A 26,252-nucleotide genomic window follows, 5' to 3' on the forward strand; every position below is an offset into this window, starting at 1 on the left:
ACAAGAATTTTCTTGTACTAAATTAAGCCAATCTCTAATGGAGATGGAGATTTCCAGTTATCTAAGATACTAAGAGTTGTCACAAGCTTTTATTGTTTCTGTTTTACTGTCTTTAAATCACTGAGTCAAAACAATATTAAAGAGTATTTTGTTATTTTCAAAATAAATAAATTAACAATCAGCAATGACTACCATATTAAGCAAAATCTAAATACACACATCTAGTATCACATCCTCCTGTTAAGGCCCCTGCATTCCTTTTGTCAGCGTTTTGGGGCCAAGTCACTGATTTATATGATTAATAATATACTCCACTAGTGATCACTTTTAAGGTACCAGGCACTCTACGTTCATTATCTCTTGTTACTCCCATAACTTAAGAAGTGAGTAAGATGATTCTCATTTAGAAATGAGAAAACAGCTACCAGAGAAAACACTTTTTCCAAAGATACACAGCAAATCAGAAAATCAGTGGCAGCAGGCCTTGGATTTGAACCCATATCCTCGCATTGAACTACACTATTTCCATCTGATAGAAGCCGAGATGTGACAGAAGCATTAAATTTAGGTCCTATGGAATCCTTATTTCTTCCACAATGCTTCAAGCTCTTCAGAAGAAATATATTTTAAAAATATAACTAGGGATGATTAAATAGTGAATCCCTAAGGAACAATGAAAATTTAAAGGCAGAGAAAGGGAAGAGAAGAAATCACATGCATGCTATAATGAACACTGATGCTGATTTACTTAGTTCCAGCATTTTATAAGGAAGTAGATAAAAATGTTTTAGAACTCACAATTTTTGCTAATTGTTATAAATCATTTATCATTTTGTTATGGATATCTTCAAGGGTCTGGGCGGGGGGCAGAGAGGGGAATCAATACCACACAAAAGTTATGTCAATCTAGTATCATGGAAAATTAATCCAATTCAGCTATTTCCATATCTACTCTCAGATCCATTGGTAATAAAGAGAGATTCATCGAGGAGATTACCAGTTTGCCAATTTCTCTACTGGTAGAATAAGTTTAGTTATATTTAAGCTACTTCACAGAGAAGTCATGAAGATTAATTAATACTTAGGAAGCACTGTTGCCACTGAGGGTTTAAAAACAACAATAACATTAATAAGCCAGATTCACATCTCATGTAACTCCATCAAACCTGTTATCAAGATGAATTATGATCTGTTGGCAAGATGATTCATGCTAAAGGATCTTATACTTTGGAAGAGAAGATAATTATAAGTTACTGCTGATTGTTTCTATCATTTTATAATTACTAATTGCTGGAGTGTGACAGTGCTATATGAGAACAGAGAGAAGAAAGACAGTTTCTGGAGGAGAAGGGGAGGTAGTGAAGGCAATCTCGAATTTTAAATTTCATTAGGAGTGGTTAGGTCCTTCGCTCTATAGAATGGGTACTTTGAACTAACAGGCTATTACACTGATGACATTATTTGTCTCTGTTGCAAATGATTAAAGGGTCACTCCAAAGCCATTGCTGGAACGACGGTGAAACCACTATTACTAACTATATGTGCAAGTCTTAGTGGCATCTCTTCCTTTCCCCCCAGGTAATCCAAGGTGAGGAAGAGGGCAGGTCAAATGTGATCTTTAGCTTCTGGATATTTCTCACAGGAGGTGCAGAGTGGTGATTTGGGCAGGCATCAGTAGCCAAAGTCAGTAGCTAGAAAGTGAGTTACACAAAGAGAGATAGCGCCTAGAAGGGTAGTGACCTTGTTTTGTTGGCACATCCCAAACACCAGGATACTCCTTTTATATGCCTTCTATTTAAGAAGCTTCTGTGTTGCCAAAAATGTATTCAGTTATTTATTTCAACAAATAGTCATGCAGCAGGTGTGACTGGACAATCACACAGCAAATGTGTGCAAACATGAGACTTTTTTTTTAACCTACACATATTCATCTTTGGTCTGTCCAGAGCCAAAAATATATTCTATCCCACCCCAAAGGACTCAATCCCATCCAATCATTTCTAAAATTTAGTCTGTCTTCGGTAACTATCTAATCAAATTCACCAGCTTTTTCCCCCTTTCCACGGGACTTTCTTCTCCTCCTAGTCTGGTTTCAACTTTCACAGAGCTCGAGCCTACCCAAGGGTCCAAAGAAGCCCATGGGCATGTGAGGAGAGAGTCCTCTTGGAAGCCTTGTGCAGGCCAGCACAGCTGCAGATTATGTGGCTAGTGCAACCTGAGACAGATCTGTTGGCTTGAGCAGGACCTGATGGGCTCATTTATGTGACACATTAGGTCACCCAAGGGCACCTATATGAGTTCCCCATGCTACCTCCTGGTGTAAATGCTTCTTTACATGTACACCAACCACCCCTACCACACAAGTTGGCCCAGACTAGAACTACTTTCTAAGATTCCCTCTCCCTGCCAGAACGCGGAGTTCTAGATCTTACTCTAGAAATCCCCTCTACTCCACTGGAGACTGGAAGTCATTTCAGTCCTCTCTCCAACTTGCTATGCTATTCTGCCATTTCTCTTCTCCTTTTCTCCATGCTTCAGAATCCCAATAGCCTCAGGACAAGAAGAGGATCTACAATGGAGATGGGTGGTGTATTCAGTTATTCATTTAGTCATCAAACATTTATTGAGCACATATATTCCAGGCACTACACTAGGTAGTGCTAGAATATACCTGCTTCTAAGAAAGAATATGACTCTAGTAATTTATACTTCAGGGTGAAAATTGGACTATATTTTTCCTCTCTTCTAGAGAATACTTCACTTAAAACCTAAGCTCTAATTGTGGAATGGAAGGCTGAGTCTAATTAAAAGAATGATGGAGGAGAAAACAGATGAAGGAGCAGTTTGGGAATAGAAGTCCTTGCCACCGAAAGTGGCAAAGACTGGCTAGTTGTTTACCAAACTATTCTCTTCCCCCCCCCCCCATGCATGTAACTAGAATACATTTCCAGCCTCCTTTACAGTTCAGTGAGGCTTGTGACTCAGTAACAGCCAATGGAATGTGGACAGAAATACCCTGGGAGTATGACATTCCCAGGCCTGGCCCATAAACCTCTGCCATGCAGAACTCGCTTTCCCTAGCCACTGACTGAGTAAATAGGACTGCGGAACTAAAGAAGCTACAAGGCAAAAGAAGCTTGGATCCCTGAATGACCATGTGGAAGGCAACCCACTGAATACCCACACAAACAAAAACCAAAATTCTCTTGCTTTAGATCCCTAAGATTTGGAGGCTCTTTGTTAAATCAGGTAGCTTTACTCTAACTAATATACTACCTTACATCAGTGAAGTAGGCGGCTTCCTACTTCATCTGCAGTGTACACAATAAAATTCATGTGAACTCAGGGGAGGACAGATAAACATTCCTCCATGTGCAGTCAAATTCATCCTCAGAAACACTCAGAGTTTGTGTACATTCCCTTCTACCTCCCGTTCACTCATCCTTCCTTGGACAACTACAGGTAAATGTTCTCATACATGTGTGTTTGTACCCACTCACAGAAAAGGAACATCTGAGGAGAGACACAGATTCCAAATGGGAGATAGAACACAATTACATAGTTTTCTTTGCAGCAAGAGAAATTGAGGCCGTAAGTAAGAATTACAGAAATCATCTAAATAAACAATCAACAGATGAAGGTCAGAAAATCTGTACCTTGAAGATCTTGGATGAAAAGTCTACCTATCAAAGTTCTGCTGGATAAGTAGGTATTATCATTAAAACTTGGAGACTAATACATTTAGTTCTCCCAGCAGAGGCTGGCAGACAACCCTCCAAGACAGAAACACTGCCCAACTCCAGGTCACCTTCATCAAGCCTAGATAGTATTGAGTTCATTACTCCTTGGTTATGTGACAGTGCCATGAGCCCAGTAATAGCTGGCAGAGGTGGCGGTGATGAGCAGGAAGAATATTTATGATAGAGATCCCCCAGGCAGTGTATTCTTTCTAGCTAGCCCCTAATTCACAGTCATCCTTATCATGGATTTCCACATGAAAAATAGCTGCAAAGGGAAAAAACTATAAAAATGAATTCATTTTGAAATGTATAGAGATCTAAGTATTTTTAATTTTTTACTGAATGGACCAACTAAATTAGTGATTTATTATGAGAAAAACCTACTTCACCCTCCGTGGCAGGCACTAGGACTATACTGCCTTTATAACTTCTACAAGACTGATAAGGGAGGGTTAAAATTCAAATCTGCCTTGCAGGACAACCAGCCTTACATATCCTCAGGAACTCACTGTGCATTCTTTGCTATTTTGGGGATGTGGTAAGACCCACCAAAATCTTAAAGCCATATTATAATAGAGCTATACTGTATTATGTTTCACAGAGGAAAAACTTACTGAATTTTTAGCAGTGTAGCTATCCATTTTTCTTATTTAAGGAAAAATCCAGTTTGATTCATGCAGAGTAGTCAAGGTATATAAAACAAATAATTCACCAGCCCCAGAATTATTATGTTTTCATTTATAAAGATTTTGCTTGAGATTTTTATTCATATATTCCAATGAAATAACACAATTCTGTACAGTTCTTATTCTTGCATGATTGTATTTTAATAATAAAGTAATACAATAAGCATATCCTGTCTCCACTTGATGAAAATATCAAGATTTATTTGCTAAATAAAATATTCAGTAATGGATCTGTGCTTAGTAATGTTTAATAGAAAAGTTTTCTGGATCAGATATCAATTACTTTAACACTTAGGTAGATAGAGTCATATTTTGTCTCTCCAGTGCAATTTAACTCCCAAGAGCAAATATGTATGTTCAGAAGAATAATATACTGTTTTAAAACAGACCTTTAAAAATTGCTTTTCACTGAAATTTATAACCTTGTTCTTGTTCAGTCATCATTTACCAGTAAGGATAATACATTCTATGCTCTCTAAAATATAAAGTTAAAATTTCTCATTTTATTCTTTCTTCTTTAAAATGTTATAATTTTACCATGATCAAGAGTTTCCAAGATTAGACTATTTTCCTCTTTCTAACTCACTTTATCAAATGGAAACGTTTATAGAATTAAAGAGCCTACATCCCCAATATCATTATGAAAGTGTTACAGCTAGGTTGGTTATAAAGATGACAAATCATCTCATATTTGTACCACAGAATTCTTTTTAGAAACAGAGAATCATTCCCAAAGAAAAGAAATTCCTCATATATGGGGCTGAAGTCTCTGTTCTTAAAATATTAAAACGTTGGTCTTCCCAATGGGAAGTGTGGTGTTCTGGCACTGTTCTATCTAATCAAAGTAAACACGTCTCAGCGAGCAGCTCACTTGTCCTTTGCAGTAGCAGGTTACAACACCATTTGCCTCTGGTCTCCCTCATCTACTGTCTCTTACCATCTATGATTGCATTCCTCCTTCTAATTGCATAACTCTCTTTTAATTTCATTTTAGCTATAACAGGTAACAATAACCAAGGGACTGTGTATTTTGCTTTCTTCTTGTTAGTCCGTACTTCTTAATGCATCCAGTGAACCGACTTCCCGGGAGTTGGATTCATCTCTACAATTGGTAACTTGTACCTTTAGTAACTGATCACAGCACAGCTGCAGTTTCACACCATGGGTGGCAACCCAGGAATCAAAGGTTCCTCATCCTCCACCCTGTTATCCTTTCTCTTCCCAAACCACATGTTTCCATGAGCCAGGACCATTCTAGCAAATCTCATTTCTGACTCTGATTCTGGGATTTTCTTTTCCTCACAACACTTCTGACACCAAATTTGTGGGGTTTTCCACACCACTTCTCCAGCTCTCAGCCACCAACTGGTGTTTTAACAATTCACTTCAACTTTGGTACTCACTATCCAGAGTTAGCACAGATGTCACAGATTAAGGGCTCGATCCTACCAGACCGCCCCACCACCACTTCAGATGCCAATCACAAGTCCCAGGCCTCCTGTACTTCTGACCAACCAGCTATAAGTTGGGGGGTTCCAATGACCCCCAATTCAGGTTCTATAATTTTCTAGGATGACTCATAGAACTCAGGAAGTGGTTTACTTACTATTACTGGTTTATTATAAAGGATACAACTCAAGAACAGCCAAATGGAAGAGATACATAGGGCAAAATAAGGTGGGGTATGGGTGTGTGCTCTCACTGGTTGCACGACTCTCCCAGTACCTCACTGTACTTCACTAACCCAGAAACTCTCCAAACCCCATCATCTTGGGGGTTTTATGGAGGTTTCATTATGATTGACTAAATCATTGGCCACTGGTGATTAACTCAATCTCCAGCCTGCCTCCCCTCCCCAGAGCTCGGGGAATGGGGTTGAAAGTTCCAAGTTTCTAATTAAGCCTTGGTCTTTCTTGAGACCAGCCCCCATCCTGGCAGAAGCTATCTAGGGGCCTGCCAAGAGTCACCTCATTAGAACAAAAAACATTCCTACCATCCTCTATCACTTAGGAAATTCCAAGTGTTATAGAAGCTCTGTGCCAGGAACTGGGGACAAAGACCAACTATTTTTCTATGATACCACACCATCTCTCACTCATCGTAGATAATATCTTTGTGTTTTTTACTCTTGGGTGCAGGACACTATTCAGCATGGCTTTATCTGTGAGAATCCAGTACAGTCTGGGTTGATTTTGTATCCTTCCAGAGAAGATTTTCTTTTGATTTTTCCAAACCACATAGAGTACTACCAACCAGAGACCCTCTATTTCTAGAGCTGAGATTTCCTGGGCCATTTAGGTAGTATAAATTCAAACCTTACGCCTAGACTTAAAATTCCCAGAGGGGAAAAAAATCCTACTCCAGGCCCCAGATAAGTCAGACAAGTTTATTTTGTTAACTTCATCAATGGTTGGATTTTTTTTTATCTCCATCATTCACTGGTACCCCAGTCTCACCTTTGTTTAAGAATGCACCATGCTATATTATAATTGACTGTTTGTCTACTGCACGCACCAAATGGTAAGCAACACCATGGCATTCATTATCTTACCATTTTATCATAATGCCTGACACATTTATATAGACTCTGGTAAGGGGAGCCTATATTTTTCAGGTACATTAGGTAATCAATTCTTCATCTAAGCTATATATTTTATTAAGATTATTTCTAATATTTCATCATTTTGTTGCTGTTATGGATTAAACCATTATTTTCATTATACTGTATATTTTATTATACCTATATATTTTGATTGACCTTTTTAAATCTTATATCTGTTTATTTGGGGGTTTGTATATTTCCTTTTTTGATCCCTTACTGAACTCTTGTCTATACTAATAGATTTTCAGTTTATCCTCTTGGAGTTTCTAGATAAATAACCATCTATTCTTAAGTTATGACCATTTGGCCTCTTCACTTCCAAAATTGATATCTCTCATTTTTATTTCAGGTCTTATTCCTTTGGCCTGAAATTCCAAAGCTACAGCGAATAATAGTGGTTAAAGGCAGTCATTTTGTTTCTGAGTTTAACAGGAATAAAACAGATTAAAAGTAGTTTCACCACAACCAAACTGACTACTAATAGTGAATAGTAAAGAGTAATATCTAATAATCAAGATTATCTCCTTTTTAGATTTCCATATGTAAGCAATAACTTATCAAATACAAAACCAAAACCTTGCTGACTTTCAAATTTTATTTATTAACTACAGGAAATTACGGAGTCATTACCATAAGATCATTTGCTCATGAGCCATGATAATTCATGAGTAATAATAGTTCTTGTACATGATAATCATGATAATTCTTTGTTTTTTAATTGTCTTCAACAATTGCACTTATTAAATAAAAAAACTGTAGAACTCAAAAACCAATTTCAACAGAAAACAAAAGAAAATCTCTGGTCTCAGGAAAAGAAATTGCTGTGCTTCTCTGGGATGGTAGTTTGTTGTTGTTGTTCTTGTTATTGTTTTACCTTAGGAACATTGTGAATGAGATAGTTGATCTTCTTTACTTCTGGAAAGTATACAGGAGCTTATAAAATACATTCTGTGTATTAATCTCACCTATGGCTTCATCACCGGTCTCTTACTTTTCCTTCTGATCTTTTTTCTTCAAGCACTCTTTTACACATTTTTTATGCTGTATGTATTTATTTAAGGCAAGTCATTACACTTCCAGAGTGAGCTATAAACAAATAAGTAGATTACCAGTCCAGATAGTAAGGAAAACTAAGGCTTTCAGATTATGTAAGACTTTTATTATTCAGTATTAGTTAACTACCCAAGGGTCACTTTTTGCAAAATGTAGAATCTAATCGAAAGTGGAAAAATCATAATTATGATATAGATCAAGAAAAATAATGCTAAACATTTATTTTTTTTTTAGTTATTTCTGACATATACATTTTAAAGTAATAACTAGGATTATGACTTATTATACCAGAACATACAAGATTTTTAGAAATTTCATGTAATGTCTGAAACATTTATATTAACATATTTCCATACAAATACAAACTTTTTTTTAACATCTTTATTGGAGTATAAATGCTTTACAATGGTGTGTTAAACATTTATTTTTTATTATTATCTCATATACTTAAGTCTAGTTATTAGTAATAGTATTACAATAATGTTATAATAATAGCATCACTAAGACAGTCAATTTGGTATCTTTGTACTAGTTGTAAAAATTAATTATTCTTAATCCTCAAACTATTATGTTTCTTAAATAAGGAAATTATTCTTCTCAGATAGTCAACTTGAAGAATTTATAATATGTCTTACATCTCAGCTATGATATTTTAAGGATTCCATAGTATTTGTAGATATACTGAACTATTAGCTAAATCCCTCTATCAGAAATCTTTGGTTTCAAGTAATAGGAGTCACAGCTTAAACTGATTTCAGTATATTTAAGTTTTAAAGGGGTAGGAGGAGGCATGAAATACATTGATTTATAATACAACTACAGGGGGACTATCTTTAAGTACAGCTTGATGCAATAGTTCACTCACTGCTCTATTTTCTACAGTCAGCTTTCTTCTCAAGTTCTACCTGGTATTCCATCACCTGTACCATGCCCTCAAGCGCTAGGATCTTGAGTCATAGCAAAATTCCCAAATGTCATTACAAACTTCAAATCACACTGTCCCAAGAAGCAGTGAATATCTCTTCCACCCAATTCCTGGGACTCACTCTTCCTCATTGGCCCAAATTACATTATATTCTTATACTTGAACAAAACTGAGGTCAAGGTAATGCCATGGATTGATTCGCCTAAGTCAAATAGGTCTCACTTTTAGAGTAGGTAGGGAAGGAGAGAATTCTCCAAGGGTAAAAGAAGAGGGAAGGTGGGAATGCATGTTAGATATCCAACCAACCAATGTCCATTCCAATGGCTGCAGAAATACAGCCATTTAAGGGCATTAGAGCAAAAATATATTATTTCACTAACTGTGAATTTAATAAATATTGAAGGGAAGAGAAGTATCTTTCATGTTTGTTTGTCTCAAACCTACTTTGTTGGGGACGGAATTAAGGAACTTCCCCAGAATAAATACAATACAGCTGATTAAACATAAAACTTTGGAATCAATAAGAATTCCAAGTGAAATAAAAATGAACTATGTATAAATATCTTGTGTAATTATTTGTTTTTCAAAGTTTATAAGTGGGTTATGAGAGGCAACTTATATATACAAAGATCACTTTTGAAGAAGTAGAGCAGAGGCCTCAAGGGAAAATTAGGAATCTTAGGAATGAAAACCAATGTTTTTTACTTGCATCTGTAACTCTGAAATTATAATGAAGGTCAAAGGGAAAATACAATTTATTATACAAAGATTCATTATCCAAATAGCTTTCTCACACATCAAATGCAAAAATCAAAATACGCTATCTATGTTTTTAAAGTGGAAACTGTTTTGTTATTTATGGGGGCAATAATGATGTTAGCTGCAAAGTTGCTGCCTTTTGCTATTTTCTTGCTGATGTGAATTTATGGATAACTTCCAATATAGAAGTATTGGCATTAAAAAGTGAACAAGATAAAACTCAGAAAATGACTGGGTGGGAAAGAAGTAATGACAAAGTGTTGGCATTATGAAGGGACTGGAGAAGCTAAACTCTGAAACTGATCACTAAGACGAAGTCATATAAAACTGACATGGTCCCATCTCACACTGAACAACTGGGACCTTTAGAAATGAGATTTTGCTCTAGCCCAAAATGTCAGAACATTTTGTTATGGACAAAGGGCAGAGAAATGACATAGACACTGGAAAATAGAGAAGGAAATGAAACAGAGCAAGGAGATGACAGAATCCTAACAAATCTGCATATTTCTAAAAGACTTTTAAAACCTCTATGATTTTTCTTTTTTCAAAATTGCTCTGAGAAGTTTATCCACAATCTGTTGACTGTGGTTATGATGAGGTGTCCAACAGAAAATACTGATGATGGTGGTATCTATGTTTTCTACTTTATGTCCAGAGAGCTCATATTTTATTTTACAGATATTTAACTTCATAAAAAATAAGCAGTCCCTCATATATAGAGATGAGTCTGCTGATCTACAATCAACCGTTCACATTTTTGCAGATGCGTTTCGGTGCTGCTGACAGTTTAATTAAGCCAGATTCTCTGTTAATCCAATCTTCTTTGTGACTAAGAGTCCATATTTCCCAGAGAACAAGCTGCAGCAAGGGCCCAACCTGAGCATGAAACTAAGTTTTCAATCTAGGCAAAGCTGCTCTGTTCATTTGAGCATCAACTCCACTGAGTTACCTAATACGTATTATTTTACCTCACTCACCCTTCGTAAATTGAACAGAAACCACTTAAAGTTTAGGTAAAATAAAAAAACAAAGATTGTGTGATATTCTTTTCTAAGTTTAGTGACAGAGAGATAAATCCTATCTCAGAAGCTCTGAACATTTCATTAGCTTTGATTTTTTTGAAGTTCTATTCTTACTTGGACGATTAAAAATTCAGGATTGAGAAAACTTTGTTTTTATATTCAACTCAAGTATTGATTGAGCACCTACTAGGCGCTTGGGGCATGAAGATAACGTGAAGATGTGATCTTGAAGAGGATTAAAACTTATTGGAGAGATGAGACATAACCCCATGAAACATTAGGAGATTCACTCTAGAGTGAGTGGTATGGGTGTTCTTTTAACATCTTTATTGCAGTACAATTGCTTTACAATGTTGTGTTAGTTGCTGCTGTATAACAAAGTGAATCAGCTATACATATACATATATCCCCATACCCCCTCCCTCTTGCGTCTCCCTCCCACTCTCCCTATCCCACCCCTCTAGGTGGTCACAAAGCACCAAGCTGATCTCCCTGTGCTATGCGGCTGCTATCCCGCTATCTATCTATTTTACACTTGGTAGTATACATAAGTCCATGCCACTCTCTCACTTCGTCTCAGCTTACCCTTCCCCCTCCCCGTGTCCTCAAGTCCATTCTCTATGTCTGCGTCTTTATTCCTATCCTGCCCGTAGGTTCATCAGAACTTTTTTTTTTTTTTTTTTTTTTAGATTCCATATATCTGTGTTAGCATACGGTATTTGTTTTTCTCTTTCTGACTTACTTCACTCTGTATGCAGACTCTAGGTCCACCCACGTCACTACAAAAAACTCAATTTCGTTTCTTTTTATGGCTGAATAATATTCCACTGTATATATGTGCCACATCTTCTTTATCCATTCATCTGTCGATGGACACTTAGGTTGCTTCCATGTCCTGGCTACTGTAAATAATGCTGCAATGGACATTGTGGTACATGACTCTTTTGGGGTTTTTTTTGTTTTTCATTTTTGGCTGCGTTGGGTCTTCGTTGCTGTGCGCAGGCTTTCTCTAGTTGTGGTGAGCGGGGGCTACTCTTTGTTGCTGTGCGTGGGCTTCTCACTGCGGTGGCTTCTCTTGTTGCGGAGCATGGGCTCTAGGCGCACAGGCTTCAGTAGTCGTGGCTCGCGGGCTCTAGAGCGCAGGCTCAGTAGTTGTGGCACACGAGCTTAGTTGCTCCGCAGCATGTGGGATCTTCCTGGACCAGGGCTCGAACCCGTGTCCCCTGCATTGGCAGGTGGATTCTTAACCACTGTGCCACCAGGGAAGCCCCACATGACTCTTTTTGAGTTACGGTTTTCTCAGGGTATATGTCCAGTAGCGGGACTGCTGGGTCATATGGTAGTTCTATTTTTAGTTTGGGTGTTCTTTAAGAGTTTGGGTGGGGGGAGTACTGAAATACTCAGGTAGCCCTTTATGGACTAGGTGGGGCTTAAATTAGGCACATCTGGAAGTATAGTAATCGACTGAATTAAAGAAATATTGAGAGATTAGGTAGATGTTTCTGGGTGGAAAAGCACAAAGAAAAATTCAGAGGCAGGATGAGCACAGGCTAGTACAAATTAGTGAAATCAGCAGACCTGATGAGAAAGGTTTATACTGGAGAAAACATAGGAATGAAGAATAGACTGTGAAACACATTCACACAATTGAGAGCCCTGAATACCAGGAAAGAAGCACTGAAATTCCTGAGGAGTGATGTAACCATGACAAAGGTGATATTCCAGAAATATTCACTGGGTGGTGGTGTGGAGATATATTGGTGTGAAATAATACTGGTGGCAGTGAGGCTTGTTGGGAAACATTTTCTGTAATCCAGATGCTGTGTGATCAGAAATTTGACCAGGGTGGTAGCAATGATAATGCAAAGAGCGGGGTTAATATGAGTTGTATTACAGCGCGCAGATTTAATGAGTTTTTGAGATTCACTAAATGTCAGGGAATAAGAGGAAAGAAAAGTTAACAATGACTTCAAAATTTTAAGCCAGAATAATTGGGTGAATAATGGCCATCCCTTCAATATGCTGGTGAAAAGTAGGGACGAGAGATGTTGTGGACATTTAAAAAATCACTTTCAAGGAATATATTTGCTGTATTTGAGGTAACGTTTGTAATGGTGAGGAAATAGCAATGTCCCAGTAGGCATTTGGAAATGCTGTGTTTGAAATTGGTGAAATTTTGCAGATGAGACTATGGCTTTGGATCCCTAGTCTTTTGATTTAGAACAGGGGTCCCCAACCCCCAGCCGGTACCGGTCCACGGCCTGTTAAGAACCGGGCCGCACAGCAGGAGGTGAGCGGCAGGGAGAGCGAGCGAAGCTTCATCTGCCCTCCCCATCGCTCCCCGTCAGTCGCATTACCACCTGAACCATCCTCCGCTCCATCCATGGAAAAATTGTCTTCCACGAAACTGGTCCCTGGTGCCAAAAAGGTTGGGGACTGCTGGATTAGAAGTAATAGCGAATGCCACAAGAATAGAGAAATTGGACTTCCCTGGTGGCACAGTGGGCTCTGGTCCGGGAAGATCCCACATGCCGTGAAGCAACTAAGCCCGTGCGCCACAACTACTGAGCCCGCGTGCCACAACTACTGAAGCCCATGCACCTAGAGCCCATGCTCCGCAACAAGAGAAGCCACCACAATGAGAAACCCGCGCACCGCAACAAAGTGTAGCCCCCACTCGCCGCAACTAGAGAAAGCCCGCATGCAGCAACAAAGACGCAACTCAGCCAAAAATAATTAATTAATTAATTAATTAAAACAAGAAATAGGAAAATTCCCCCAAGAGTGTTAATATGAAGAACATATCAGTGAGCCAGAGACAGCTAGGAGGTGCACTGAACGAGATGCAGGAGAAAAAGGGAGGAAGAGGAAGCAGCATGTATATGTGTAGGAGAGATGGGGAGACGCAGAGAAAGAGGCAGAGAGAAAGACAGAGGGAAACAGAGGGACAGACAGAGACAGAGAAGAGACTGTCACTGAACTCCAGGGAGGTGACTTCAGGGAGGGAGGAAGGAACATACAGAAGGTCAAAGAGCATGAATGTCTTGAGTACCTGAAAGCTGGTCAGCTCCAGCCTCCTGGGGTACAATAAAAGGTTCTTGATAAACAGCAAACATTACCCTCTTTTGCTGAGAGTTGGGCATCTTTCATTTGGAGGATAAAGAATTGAAAGATCATGTTTCTACAAGAAACTTAATCTGCATAATCTATCTTTGATATTCTTTTTTAAAACATCTGCTTCCCTAATGGTACAAATTTGGAACTGCATCATACCTGCAAATTGATTTTTTAATAATAAATTTGGTCCTAGTCATCTAAGTTTCACCTGCAATTGTGATAAATTGTAAAGGAATGCATTAAGGGATTTATTTCTCCCAAGTTTTCTTCTCACGTGACAGGAGCAAAGAAGACATTTTTAATCAGTTCAACTTTCCTACCAAAGGACAATATATTCTGGTTAACTTTCATATCCATCAGAGGCACAGGGCTTTTCGGACGTAGGTAGAGGTTTATGAGCATAAAATTGAGAACAATTAGCACTCAAATTAATGTTACATGAGATTCAACATCTGGTAAGTGTGTCGTCATTTTGGGTCATAGACCACTTGCTAGGCTAAATGTTCATACAACTGCAATTTACTCTGCATACAAATGGAATAAAAATGATACTTAAAAAAATTTTTTTTAACTTAACAGTATGTATGTAGGGACCTCTCTCATTTCAAAACTTTGACTAGAATTGAACAACAGATTGAACAGGATGAAACATACAGCATCAAAAGGAACAGAAAATACATTTTTGCAAGTATATTTTATAACAAATTAGCTATAGTGCTAATATTAGTTTCTCTAGTTCATCTAACCACTGTCACTATTGATATAGGTCTCCTCTTTATCCATCAAATATTTAAGAGCAAGAAGAGGTCAACCTCTCAAAGTCTTTGTGCTGTTTATATAACAGAGCCCTCAAACATCGGCTGCTTCTGGCAATAGAGGGGCATCAGAAAATGCCAGATCTCAAGATGCCTCCTGCGACTCACCACAAACACCAGCCCATGCACAGCACACCCTAAACTATTCTGAACTTCAGGACTCCGGGGCCTCCAAGAGCACTTTAATGTAGACCTTAAAGTCCTAGAGGTGTCCTGCAGGGAACCCTCTCTGAGCTGGAAGCAGGTGCTGGCAGGAGGCTTCAGGGTACCTGGGATCCAGCGGCTTCTATGTCAACAAGCTACATATACTCTGGGTCTGTGGGGAAGTCAGAGCGTCCATAAAGCCTACCCACACCCATTCAGGGGGCCTCTGGGCATCCAGAGTTACCCAGAAAGCCAAGGCTCTCCCCAGAGGATGGCCCCAGACTTCACCACCAGCATGGCCAGGAGCACTGGGGCCTTCTAGGTCAGGGAGCAAAACCAGATTAAAGAGCAAACCATAGCCAGGGACACATACCTTCTCCTGCCCTCCGCCTCCAGAGTATGCTAATTCCTGAAAATACTAACAATCTAGACATGCCAGCATCTTAGTGCTAAAGAATAACCACAATCAAAAAAGAAATGTTGTTAGAGAAATGCAAATCAAAACTACAATGAGGTATCATCTCACACCGGTCAGAATGGCCATCATCAAAAAATCTAGAAACAATAAATGCTGGAGAGGGTGTGGAGAAAAGGGAACCCTCTTGCACTGTTGGTGGGAATGTAAACTGATACAGCCACTATGGAGAACAGTATGGAGGTTCCTTAAAAAACTAAAAATAGAACTACCATACGACCCAGCAATCCCACTACTGGGCGTATACCCTGAGAAAACCATAATTCAGAAAGAGTCATGTACCAAAATATTCATTGCAGCTCTGTTTACAATAGCCAGGACATGGAAGCAACCTAGGTGTCCATCATCGGATGAATGGATAAAGAAGATGTGGCACATATATACAATGGAATATTACTCAGCCATAAAAAGAAATGAAATGGAGGTGTTTGTAATGAGGTGGATGGAGTTAGAGTCTGTCATACAGAGTGAAGTAAGTCAGAAAGAGAAAAAGAAATACAGTATGCTAACACATATATATGGAATCTAAGGGGAAAAAAAAAAAAAAAAAGGTCATGAAGAACCTAGTGGCAAGACGGGAATAAAGACACAGACCTACTAGAGAATGGACTTGAGGATATGGGGGGGGGAGGGGTGAGATGTGACAGGGTGAGAGAGTGTCATGGACATATATACACTACCAAATGTAAAATAGATAGCTAGTGGGAAGCAGCCGCATAGCACAGGGAGATCAGCTCGGTGCTTTGTGACCACCTAGAGGGGTGGGATAGGGAGGGTGGGAGGGAGGGAGATGCAAGAGGGAAGAGATATGGGAACATATGTATATGTATAACTGATTCACTTTGTTATAAAGCAGAAACTAACACACCATTGTAAAGCAATTATACTTCAATAAAGATGTTAAAAAAAAAAAAAAAAAAAAAAAAAAAGTTGGGCTTCCCTGGTGGCGCAGTGGTTGAGAGTCTGCCTGCCAATGCAGGGGACACGGGTTCGAGCCCTGGTCTGGGAGGATCCCACATGCCGCAGAGCAACTAGGCCCGTGAGCCACAACTACTGAGCCTGCGTGTCTGGAGCCTGTGCTCCGCAACAAGAGAGGCCGCGACAGTGAGAGGCCCGCGCACCGTGATGAAGAGTGGCCCCCGCTCGCCGCAACTAGAGAAAGCCCTCGCACAGAAACGAAGACCCAACACAGCCAAAAATAAATAAAATAAATTAATTAATTTAAAAAAAAATGTTATGACCATTTATCAGGAGAATGAGCTAGTGTCCATTTTATTTTTACTTAATTGCCTTTTCACATGATCCGGTTATTGGCAACTTCAGTAAAACTGGTAAACTCTTGGTTGGATGTGTCTGTATGTGCAGATTTCAAAAGCAAAGAAACTTTCTGCACTCTTGAGATGGAGATGCTGAAATCACATTTTACCTTGTTTATAGAAATGAGCCATCCTTTTAAAAAGAGGCAAACACCAACTAAAGAAGCATCTAATACTGCAATCTGCTTTTAAAGTGCCTTGAAGTTACGCTATTAATTCTAAGAACGCTTGAGCCTTTGTTGTACTTTTCTAGACAGAGTAAGAAAGTGTTCTATCTAGAATTGTGTCTGTTAAAGCCATCTATGTATTGACATTGCCCTGCTTCTGTAACATGCTTCCCACTGATTGTCAGAGTGATGATCACTGTTGTAGGATTGTTTTGAGAGTTAAGCCCTGTGCTTCAATGTTCAGCAGCCTGACTCTCAATTCTGGTCCCTCCATTTGCTGTGTTGGGCAAGTTTGTAATTTCTTGAAGCTCCAGTTTGGTCATCCGTAAGGTGGGCATAATAATGTGTCCTGCTCTACATTGTTGTTGAATGAGAAAGATAATCTTGATAATGTGTATGGCACAGAAGAAATGTCACATAAATGTTAGCCCTCAATAATATTTAGTGGTTACCAGATCCTGTCACCAAAGACTAAATCATGTTTAATATATTTTTGTTCTATGCTTGTGTTTAAAAGGTATTTTGTAATATTTTCTTTTAATTATCAGCATACATGTTAACTCTCTGTTTGACAGCCGTATGCTATTTACTTAACCAAAATGTGCCAAATAGCTTACTGCAGTGTTTTCCAAACTGTGCTTTGAAAAATTGGGATTCTGTGGAGGGGTTCAAGGTGGCTATTGTGTGTGGGGTATAGAATGGGGTACAGTGATGAGAGTGCGTGGTCAGTGATCCAGGCTTCAAATGGAACAGCTCTACCTTTACCGACTTTAAATATTGGGCTTCTCAGTAAATTTTAGTTTGAACAAAGGGTTCTGCAGCTAAAAATCAGGGCGGGGAAGTCAGAGAGGGTGGATAAAAACACTCATGGTTTACTGCGTCTATTATTTTTTAAAGAAATACTACAGATAGCAAAGACTGTATTTGAAACACTGCCATTTGAGTTCTGATTCTAGATTAAAAATTGGCATTTAAATCATAATTCAAGGATATTTGGAATTTCATCTTTTTCCCTTTCTGGCAGTGTTAAATAGGGAGGGCTCATTAAACCCTCTGTTCATCATCCTTCATTTGAGAAGTCTATTGTAATAAACCAAAGCATTATTACACAGAATGAAAATGAATGAAGTAAATCTGGCCTCCAAGACCCCATGGTTGACATCTGTCCCTGTCCCAAAAGTAATCCAAAGTCAAGCAAGCCTAAAGCAGAGTGCAGTGGTTAGGCCCACGGTCTCTGGAGTCAGACTGCCCAGGTGTGAATCCTACTTTGTCCACTTATATGCGTGTTTCCAGACAAGTCACTCCCCTTCTGTGTACCACAACCTCCCGGTTATTTGTAAAATCAGGACAATAGCACCAATTATGTGAATGTATCGTGAGGATTTAAAGAGAATCCACACAAAACAAACATGATTACCAAAGGGGAAAGGGAAGGAAGGGAGGGATAAATTAGGAGCATGGGATTAACAGATATAAACTATTATACATAAAATAGATAAGCAACAAAGATTTACTGTAGAGCACAGGGAACTATTTTCAGTATCTTGTAATAACCTATGATGGAAAATAATATGAAAAAAATATATATATATATATAATTGAACCACTTTTTGTACACCTGAAACACAATATTGTAAATCAACTATATGTCAATAAAAAAAATTTTAATAGAACGCACACAAAATGTTTAGAACAAGGGAAGGTAGAAAATAAGTACTAAGTAAACATTAGCTCTTCTGGTCATTAAGAACAGAGTTTGTTTTAGAACAATTTTCTTGACACATGAGTTATTTCCAAGTCTAATTACAAAAGTTAGTACATTTATCATTTTAAATTTCCTTCAACTATAGGAGGGATAGCAACTAAATTAATTAGCCTTATATTTTAATTCTTACTTGGTAATTTTCCTCCTTCCTTTCATATAACATTATTTTCTTAAACTGTGAACAGAAAAATCAAATTCTCTTGAAAGGTGTCACACAGAAAAATATTAAGCCTGCAACCTGGTCCTGAATTTTGTATTATTTTGAATATGGGGAAAGAGGACCACATAACCTAGCCATATTCTATTGCTATACTTTGTGTATGTTTACATTTTAAGAAAAATATGAAGGATAAAGTGTGATTTTGATATATCACCTATTTGACCTTTTGATGCACATACTTTTACTTTGTATCTTTAATTTTTTCTGAGTATAATTCTTGAAATCTGGGGGGAAAATACCCTGAAAACAATAAAATGATAAATTCTTTAGTTCTTTTTCTGTCATATTTCAGACCTTCAAGGACTCCACGTGTTGCCTCAGACAGTTGACTGGTCATCTTTTCCTCCTCAACAGTATCTCTTGACTCTTGGGTTCAAAAACAAAGAAGATGGGAAGTTTTTGGAAAAAGTATCAAATAGGAAGTTACCAACATTTACAGGTAAGTCACCTGGACTTGTTATCTTTCAATCCTGTTTTAAGTTAGGAATTGTGCATTATTCATTAAGCTTTACTCATCACAAGCCTAGCATATAATAGGGCCTGGGCACCAAAATGTTTGTTGGGTCATACTTAACTCCTTCTGATCTTCTTTGTGGGTTAGTTAACAATACCTGGAATTCTGATTCCCGCAGGAGTGCCCACCTCCCTCACCCTAACCATCTCACCGTAACCATACCACCACCTATGCCTGATCACCGGGCACTTAAAGATTACAAGATTTTGTCATCATCCATCAGCAAACACAGAAGAAAATCGTGCAACACAACTATTGTATGAAATCAAACGTATAGCCAATGACCACCTTAAATCACTTGGATTATCTGCCATTGTATTAATATCTGTTCTACTCTTTTCTTATGTAATTAACCAAGATCTCAGATCTCCTGAAGAGTATTATAGTTAAATGGTGCTCAGTAATTCTAGTTGAAACTTTCAAAAATCAAGTAAACATTCACGTGGAGTTGAAGTCTCATACTTAAGGGCTGAATTCATGACCAGGTTGAATTTATCCCTTCAGCTCTACCCACATAATTAAGGATTTGTGCTTTGTCTGGCACTCTGTCCTCTGAGGCTTATCTCAGCTTCGAGCTACATTCAAAGTCAGTGCAATCTGCACACTTGATTAATACCTGGGAGGAACAAGTCAAGAATCAGACACATTTATGATGACATTTTTTTCACAACTCAGGAAAAGCATATTCTGCAGAGAGAGGTGAATTGTAATAGGCTGTCCCGTAGATCTCTCAGTCAAGAAACACAACAAAAGGAATAAATGATAGTCTCTAAAGGGCAATGTCTCCTCACAGATCTTTCATTGTTATACTTCTGGTCTTTGAGATGGGACTCGTTTCTATACTAAAGATTTCATATCTGTTAATATTGAGATATCTGTTTATAGCTTGCTAAGGAAAGCATTTTGAAATGGAAGTCTGGGGAAAAAAAGTATAAAAGTTTATTGTTACAATTTTTAGAACATAAAACTCCCTTCAGCCTGCTGACAAGAGAAGACACAGTGAGACACATGGAGACAATGGGGAAGCGAGTCTTGCCAATACTGGATTTTATTAGAAGCACCCAATCGAATGTAGGTATATAAGTCTTTTATATTTCTTCAACATATAAATATCAGACAATTCTAGAAGTATGGAAAGTTTATGGTGTAAATATTGCAAGTGTTGGAGGATTTTAGAAACTTTCACAGTAAATCTTATTTGCAAAACCCAGCAAAGTTTAGCTAATGATTTTATTCCTTTTATACTTTAAAATATATTAATCATAAAGCTACACTTTGCAATTTCCAGCATTTCTCAGGCTAGAGCCTTTTCTTTGTGGCTTCCTGATATCTAATTGAAGGTTGAATTGAATCTCTTGCTTCAAATCAATAACAAAAGTTTAGTGAACACAGTGCTTTCCCTATTTCATACATTTGCTATTGCATATAACCATTTTGTTGCCTACACAAGAATTCAGAACATTAAAAGCTAGCTCCTCCACATCAACTGATACATTGGATGCTACTCTAAACATTGGCAATTAATCTTTTTTGTTGTTGTTAACATCTTTACTGGAGTATAATTGCTTTATAAGGTTGTGTTAGTTTCTGTTGTATAAAAAAGTGAACCAGCTATATGCATACATATATCCCCATATCCCATCCCTCTTGCGTCTCCCTCCCACCCTTCCTATCCCACCCCTCTAGGTGGTCACAAAGCACCAAGCTGATCTCCCTGTTGCTATGCAGCTGCTCCCCACTAGCTATCTATTTTACATTTGGTAGTGTGTATATGTCCATGCCACTCTCTCGCTTCGTCCCAGCTTACCCTTCCCCCTCCCCATGTTCTCAAGTCCATTCTCTACGTCTGCATCTTTATTCCTGCCCTGCCCCTAGGTTCATCAGAACCTTTTTTTTTTTTAGATTCCATATGTATGTGTTAGCATAGGGTATTTGTTTTTCTCTTTCTGACGTACTTCCCTCTGTATGACAGACTCTAGGTCCATTCACCTCACTACAAATAACTCAATTTCATTTCTTTTTATGGCTGAGTAATATTCCATTGTATATATGTGCCACATCTTCTTTATCCATTCATCTGTCGGTGGACACTTACGTTGCTTCCATGTCCTGGCTATTGTAAATATTGCTGCAATGAACATTGTGGTACATGACTCTTTGAATTATCATATTCTCAGGGTACATGCCCAGTAGTGGGATGGCTGGGTCATATGGTAGATCTATTTTTAGTTTTTTAAGGAATCTCCATACTGTTCTCCACAGTGGCTGTATCAATTTACATTCCCACCAGCAGTGCAAGAGGGTTCCCTTTTCTCCACACCCTCTCCAGCATTTATTGTTTCTAGATTTTTTGATAATGGCCATTCTGACAGGTGTGAGGTGATACCTCATTGTAGTTTTGATTTGCATTTCTCTAATAATTAGTGATGTTGAGCATTCTTTCATGTGTTTGTTGGCAATCTGTATATCTTCTTTGGAGAAATATCTATTTAGGTTTTCTGCCCATTTTTGGATTGGGTTGTTTGTTTTTTTGCTATTGAGCTGCATGAGCTGCTTGTATATTTTGGAGATTAATCCTTTGTCAGTTGCTTCGTTTGCCAATATTTTCTCCCATTCTGAGGGTTGTCTTTTGTCTTGTTTATGGTTTCCTTTGCTGTGCAAAAGCTTTTAAGTTTCATTAGGTCCCATTTTTTTATTTTTGTTTTTATTTTCATTACTCTAGGAGGTGGGTCTAAAAGGATCTTGCTGTGATTTAAGTCATAGAGTGTTCTGCCTATGTCTTCCTCTAAGAGTTCTATAGTGTCTGGCCTTACATTTAGGTCTTTAATCCATTTTGAGTTTATTTATGTGTATGGTGTTAGGAAGTGTTCTAATTTCATTCTTTTCCATGTAGCTGTCCAGTTTTCCCAGCACCACTTATTGAAGAGGCTGTCTTTTCTGCATTGTATATTCTTGCCTCCTTTATCAAATATAAGGTGACCATATGTGCATGGGTTTATCTCTGGGCTTTCTATACAATTCCAACGATCTATATTTCTGTTTTTGTGCCAGTACCATACTGTCTTGATTACTGTAGCTTTGTAGTATAGTCTGAAGTCAGGGAGCCTCATTCCTCCAGCTCCGTTTTTCTTTCTCAAGATTGCTTTGGCTAATCGGGGTCTTTTGTGTTTCCATACAAATTGTGAAATTTTTTGTTCTAGTTCCGTGAAAAATGCCATTGGTAGTTTGATAGGGATTGCATTGAATCTGTAGATTGCTTTGGGTAGTACAGTCATTTTCACAATGTTGATTCTTCCAATCCAAGAACATGGTATATCTCTCCATCTGTTTGTATCATCTTTAATTTCTTTCATCAGTGTCTTAATAGTATTCTGCATACAGGTCTTCTGTCTCCTTAGGTTGGTTTATTCCTAGGTATTTTATTCTTTTTGTTGCAATGGTAAATGGGAGTGTTTCCTTAATTTCTCTTTCAGATTTTTCATCATTAGTGTATAGGAATGCAAGAGATTTCTGTGCATTAATTTTGTATCCTGCTACTCTACCAAATTCATTGATTAGCTCTAGTTGTTTTCTGGTAGCATCTTTAGGATCCTCTATGTATAGTATCATGTCATCTGCAAATAGTGACAGTTTTACTTCTGCTTTTCCGATTTGGATTCCTTTTATTTCTTTTTCTTCTCTGATTGCTGTGGCTGAAACTTCCAAAACTATGTTGAATAACAGTGGTAAGAGTAGACAACCTTGCCTTGTTCCTGATCTTAGAGGAAATGGTTTCAGTTTTTCACCATTGTAAACGATGGTGGCTGTGGGTTTGTCATATATGGCTTTTATTATGTTGAGGTAGGTTCCCTCTATGCCTACTTTCTGAAGAGTTTTTATCATAAATGGGTGTTGAATTTTGTCAAAAGCTTTTTCTGCATCTATTGAGATGATCATATGGTTTTTCTGCTTCAGTTCGTTAATATGGTTTATCACATTGATTGATTTGTGTATATTGAAGAATCCTTGCGTTCCTGGGATAAACCCCACTTGATCATGCTGTATGAGCCTTTTAACATGCTGTTGGATTCCGTTTGCTAGTATTTTGTTGAGAATTTTTGCATCTATGTTCATCAGTGATATTGGCCTGTAGTTTTCTTTTTTTGTGACATTTTTTTCTGGTTTTGGTATCAGGGTGATGGTGGCCTCGTAGAATGAGTTTGGGAGTGTTCCTCCCTCTGCTATAGTTTGGAAGAGTTTGAGAAGGATAGGTGTTAGCTCTTCTCTAAATGTTTGATAGAATTTGCCTGTGAAGCCATCTGGTCCTGGGCTTTTGTTTGTTGGAAGATTTTTAATCACAGTCTCAAATTCAGTGCTTGTGCTTGGTCTGTTTATATTTTCTATTTCTTCCTGGTTCAGTCTCAGAAGGTTGTGCTTTTCTAAGAATTTGTCCATTTCTTCCAGGTTGTCCATTTTATTGGCATATAGTTGCTTGTAGTATTCTGTCATGATCCTTTGTATTTCTGCAGTGTCAGTTGTTACTTCTACTTTTTCATTTCTAATTCTATTGATTTGAGTCTTCTCCCTTTTTTTCTTGATGAGTCTGGCTAATGGTTTATCAATTTTGTTTATCTTCTCAAAGAACCAGCTTTTAGTTTTATTGATCTTTGCTATTGTCTTTTTCATTTCTTTTTCATTTATTTCTGATCTGATCTTTATAATTTCTTTCCTTCTTCTAACTTTGGGGTTTTTTTGTTCTTCTTTCTCCAACTGCTTTAGGTGTAAGGTTAAGTTGTTTATTTGAGACGTTTCTTGTTCCTTGAGGTAGGATTGTATTGCTATAAACTTCCCTCTTAGAACTGCTTTTGCTGCATCGCATAGGTTTTGGGTCGTCGTGTTTTCATTGTCATTTGTTTCTAGGTATTTTTGATTTCCTCATTGATTTCTTCAGTGATCTCTTGGTTATTTAGTAGTGTATTGTTTAGCCTCCATGTGTTTGTATTTTTTACAGTTTTTCCTGTAATTGATATCTAGTCTCATAGTGCTGAGATATGATATGATTTCAATTTTCTTAAATTTACCAAGGCTTGATTTGTGACCCAAGATATGTTCTATCCTGGAGAATGTTCCATGAGCAGTTGAAAGTGTATTCTGTTGTTTTTGGATGGAATGTCCTATAAATATCAATTAAGTCCATCTTGTTAAATGTGTCATTTAAAGCTTGTGTTTCCTTATTTATTTTCATTTTGAATGATCTGTCCATTGGTGAAAGTGGGGTGTTGAAGCCTCCTACTATGATTGTGTTACTGTCAATTTCGCCTTTTATGGCTGTTAGCATTTGCCTTATGTATTGAGGTGCTCCTATGTTGGGTGCATAAATATTTACAATTGTTATATCTTCTTCTTGGATTGATCCCTTGATCATTATGTAGTGTCTTTCTTTGCCTCTTGTAATAGTCTTTATTTTAAAGTCTATTTTGTCTGATATGAGAATTGCTACTCCAGCTTTCTTTTGATTTCCATTTGCATGGAATATCTTTTTCCATCACCTCACTTTCATTCTGTATGTGTCCCTAGGTCTGAAGTGGGTCTCTTGTTGACAGCATGTATACGGGTCTTGTTTCTGTATCCATTCAGCCAGTCTATGTCTTTTGGTTGGAGCATTTAATCCATTTACATTTAAGGTAATTATCAATACGTATGTTCCTATTACCATTTTCTTAATTGTTTGGGGTTTATTTTTGTAGGTCATTTTCTTCTCTTGTGTTTCCTGCCTAAAGAAGTTCCTTTAACATTTGTTGTAAAGCTGGTTTGGTGGTGATGAATTCTCTTAACTTTTGCTTGTCTGTAAAGGTTTTAATTTCTCCTTCGAATATGAATGAGATCCTTGCTGGGTAGAGTAATCTTGGTTGTAGGTTTTTCCTTTTCATCACTTTAAATATGTCCTGCCACTCCCTTCTGGCTTGCAGAGTTTCTGTTAACCTTATGGGGATTTCCTTGTATGGTATTTGTTGCTTTTCCCTTGCTCCTTTTAATACATTTTTTTGTATTTAATTTTTGATAGTTTGATTAATATGTGTCTCAGCATGTTTCTCTTTGGGTTTATCCTGTATGGGACTCTCTGTGCTTCCTGGACTTGATTGACTATTTCCTTTCCCATGTTAGGGAAGTTTTCCACTATCATCTCTTCAAATATTTTCTCAGACGCTTTCTCTTTCTCTTCTTCTTCTGGGACCCCTATAATTTGAATGTTGGTGTGTTCAATGTTGTCCCAGAGGTCTCTGAGACTGTCCTCAATTCTTTCCATTCTTTTTTCTTTATTCTGCTCCCTGACAGTTATATCCACCATTTTATCTTCCAGGTCACTTATCCGTTCTTCTGCCTCAGTTATTCTGCTATTGATTCCTTCTAGAGTATCTTTAATTTCAGTTTTTGTGTTGTTCATCACTGTTTGTTTGCTCTTTAGTTCTTCTAGTCCTTGTTAAATGTTTATTGTATTTTCTCCATTGTGTTTCTGAGATTTTGGATCATCTTTACTATCATTACTCCGAATTCTTCTTCAGGTACGTTGCCTATTGCGTCTTCATTTATTTGGTCTTGTAGGTTTTTACCTTGCCCCTTCGTCTGTGACATATTTTTTGTTGTTTCTTTTTTTTTTTTTTTTTTTGATGGTTGGGGCTGTATTCCATCTTACTGGTTGTTTGGCCTGTGGGGTCCAGCACTGGAGTTTGCAGGCAGTTGGATAGAGCCGGGTCTTGGTGCTGAGATGAGGACCTCCGGGAGTCCTCACTCCAATTGATATTCCCTGGGGTCTGAGGTTCTCTGTTAGTCCAGAAATTTGGACTCAGAGCTCCCACCACAGGGGCTCGGCCCCAACATCCGGCTTGGGAACCAAGATCCTGTAAGCCAGTCGCTGGGGGTTCCTCCCATCCCCTTAGGTGTCTGTGGTC

At 38.0% G+C, this 26,252-nt stretch overlaps 1 protein-coding gene across 1 annotated transcript in view; it reads left to right on the forward strand.

Annotated features, from left to right (window-relative positions):
- SPATA16 (spermatogenesis associated 16) overlaps positions 1-26,252 on the forward strand; it is a 232,567-nt gene that overhangs the window by 165,789 nt on the left and 40,526 nt on the right. Inside the window, exons 6-7 of the mRNA XM_061193423.1 lie at positions 19,102-19,248; positions 20,282-20,394. Of these exons, the coding sequence (XP_061049406.1) occupies positions 19,102-19,248; positions 20,282-20,394 (260 nt within the window). The remainder of the gene's footprint in view (positions 1-19,101; positions 19,249-20,281; positions 20,395-26,252) is intronic.

The sequence above is a fragment of the Eubalaena glacialis genome, chromosome 6, assembly GCF_028564815.1.
Source record: "Eubalaena glacialis isolate mEubGla1 chromosome 6, mEubGla1.1.hap2.+ XY, whole genome shotgun sequence".
Taxonomy (NCBI): Eukaryota; Metazoa; Chordata; class Mammalia; order Artiodactyla; family Balaenidae; genus Eubalaena; species Eubalaena glacialis.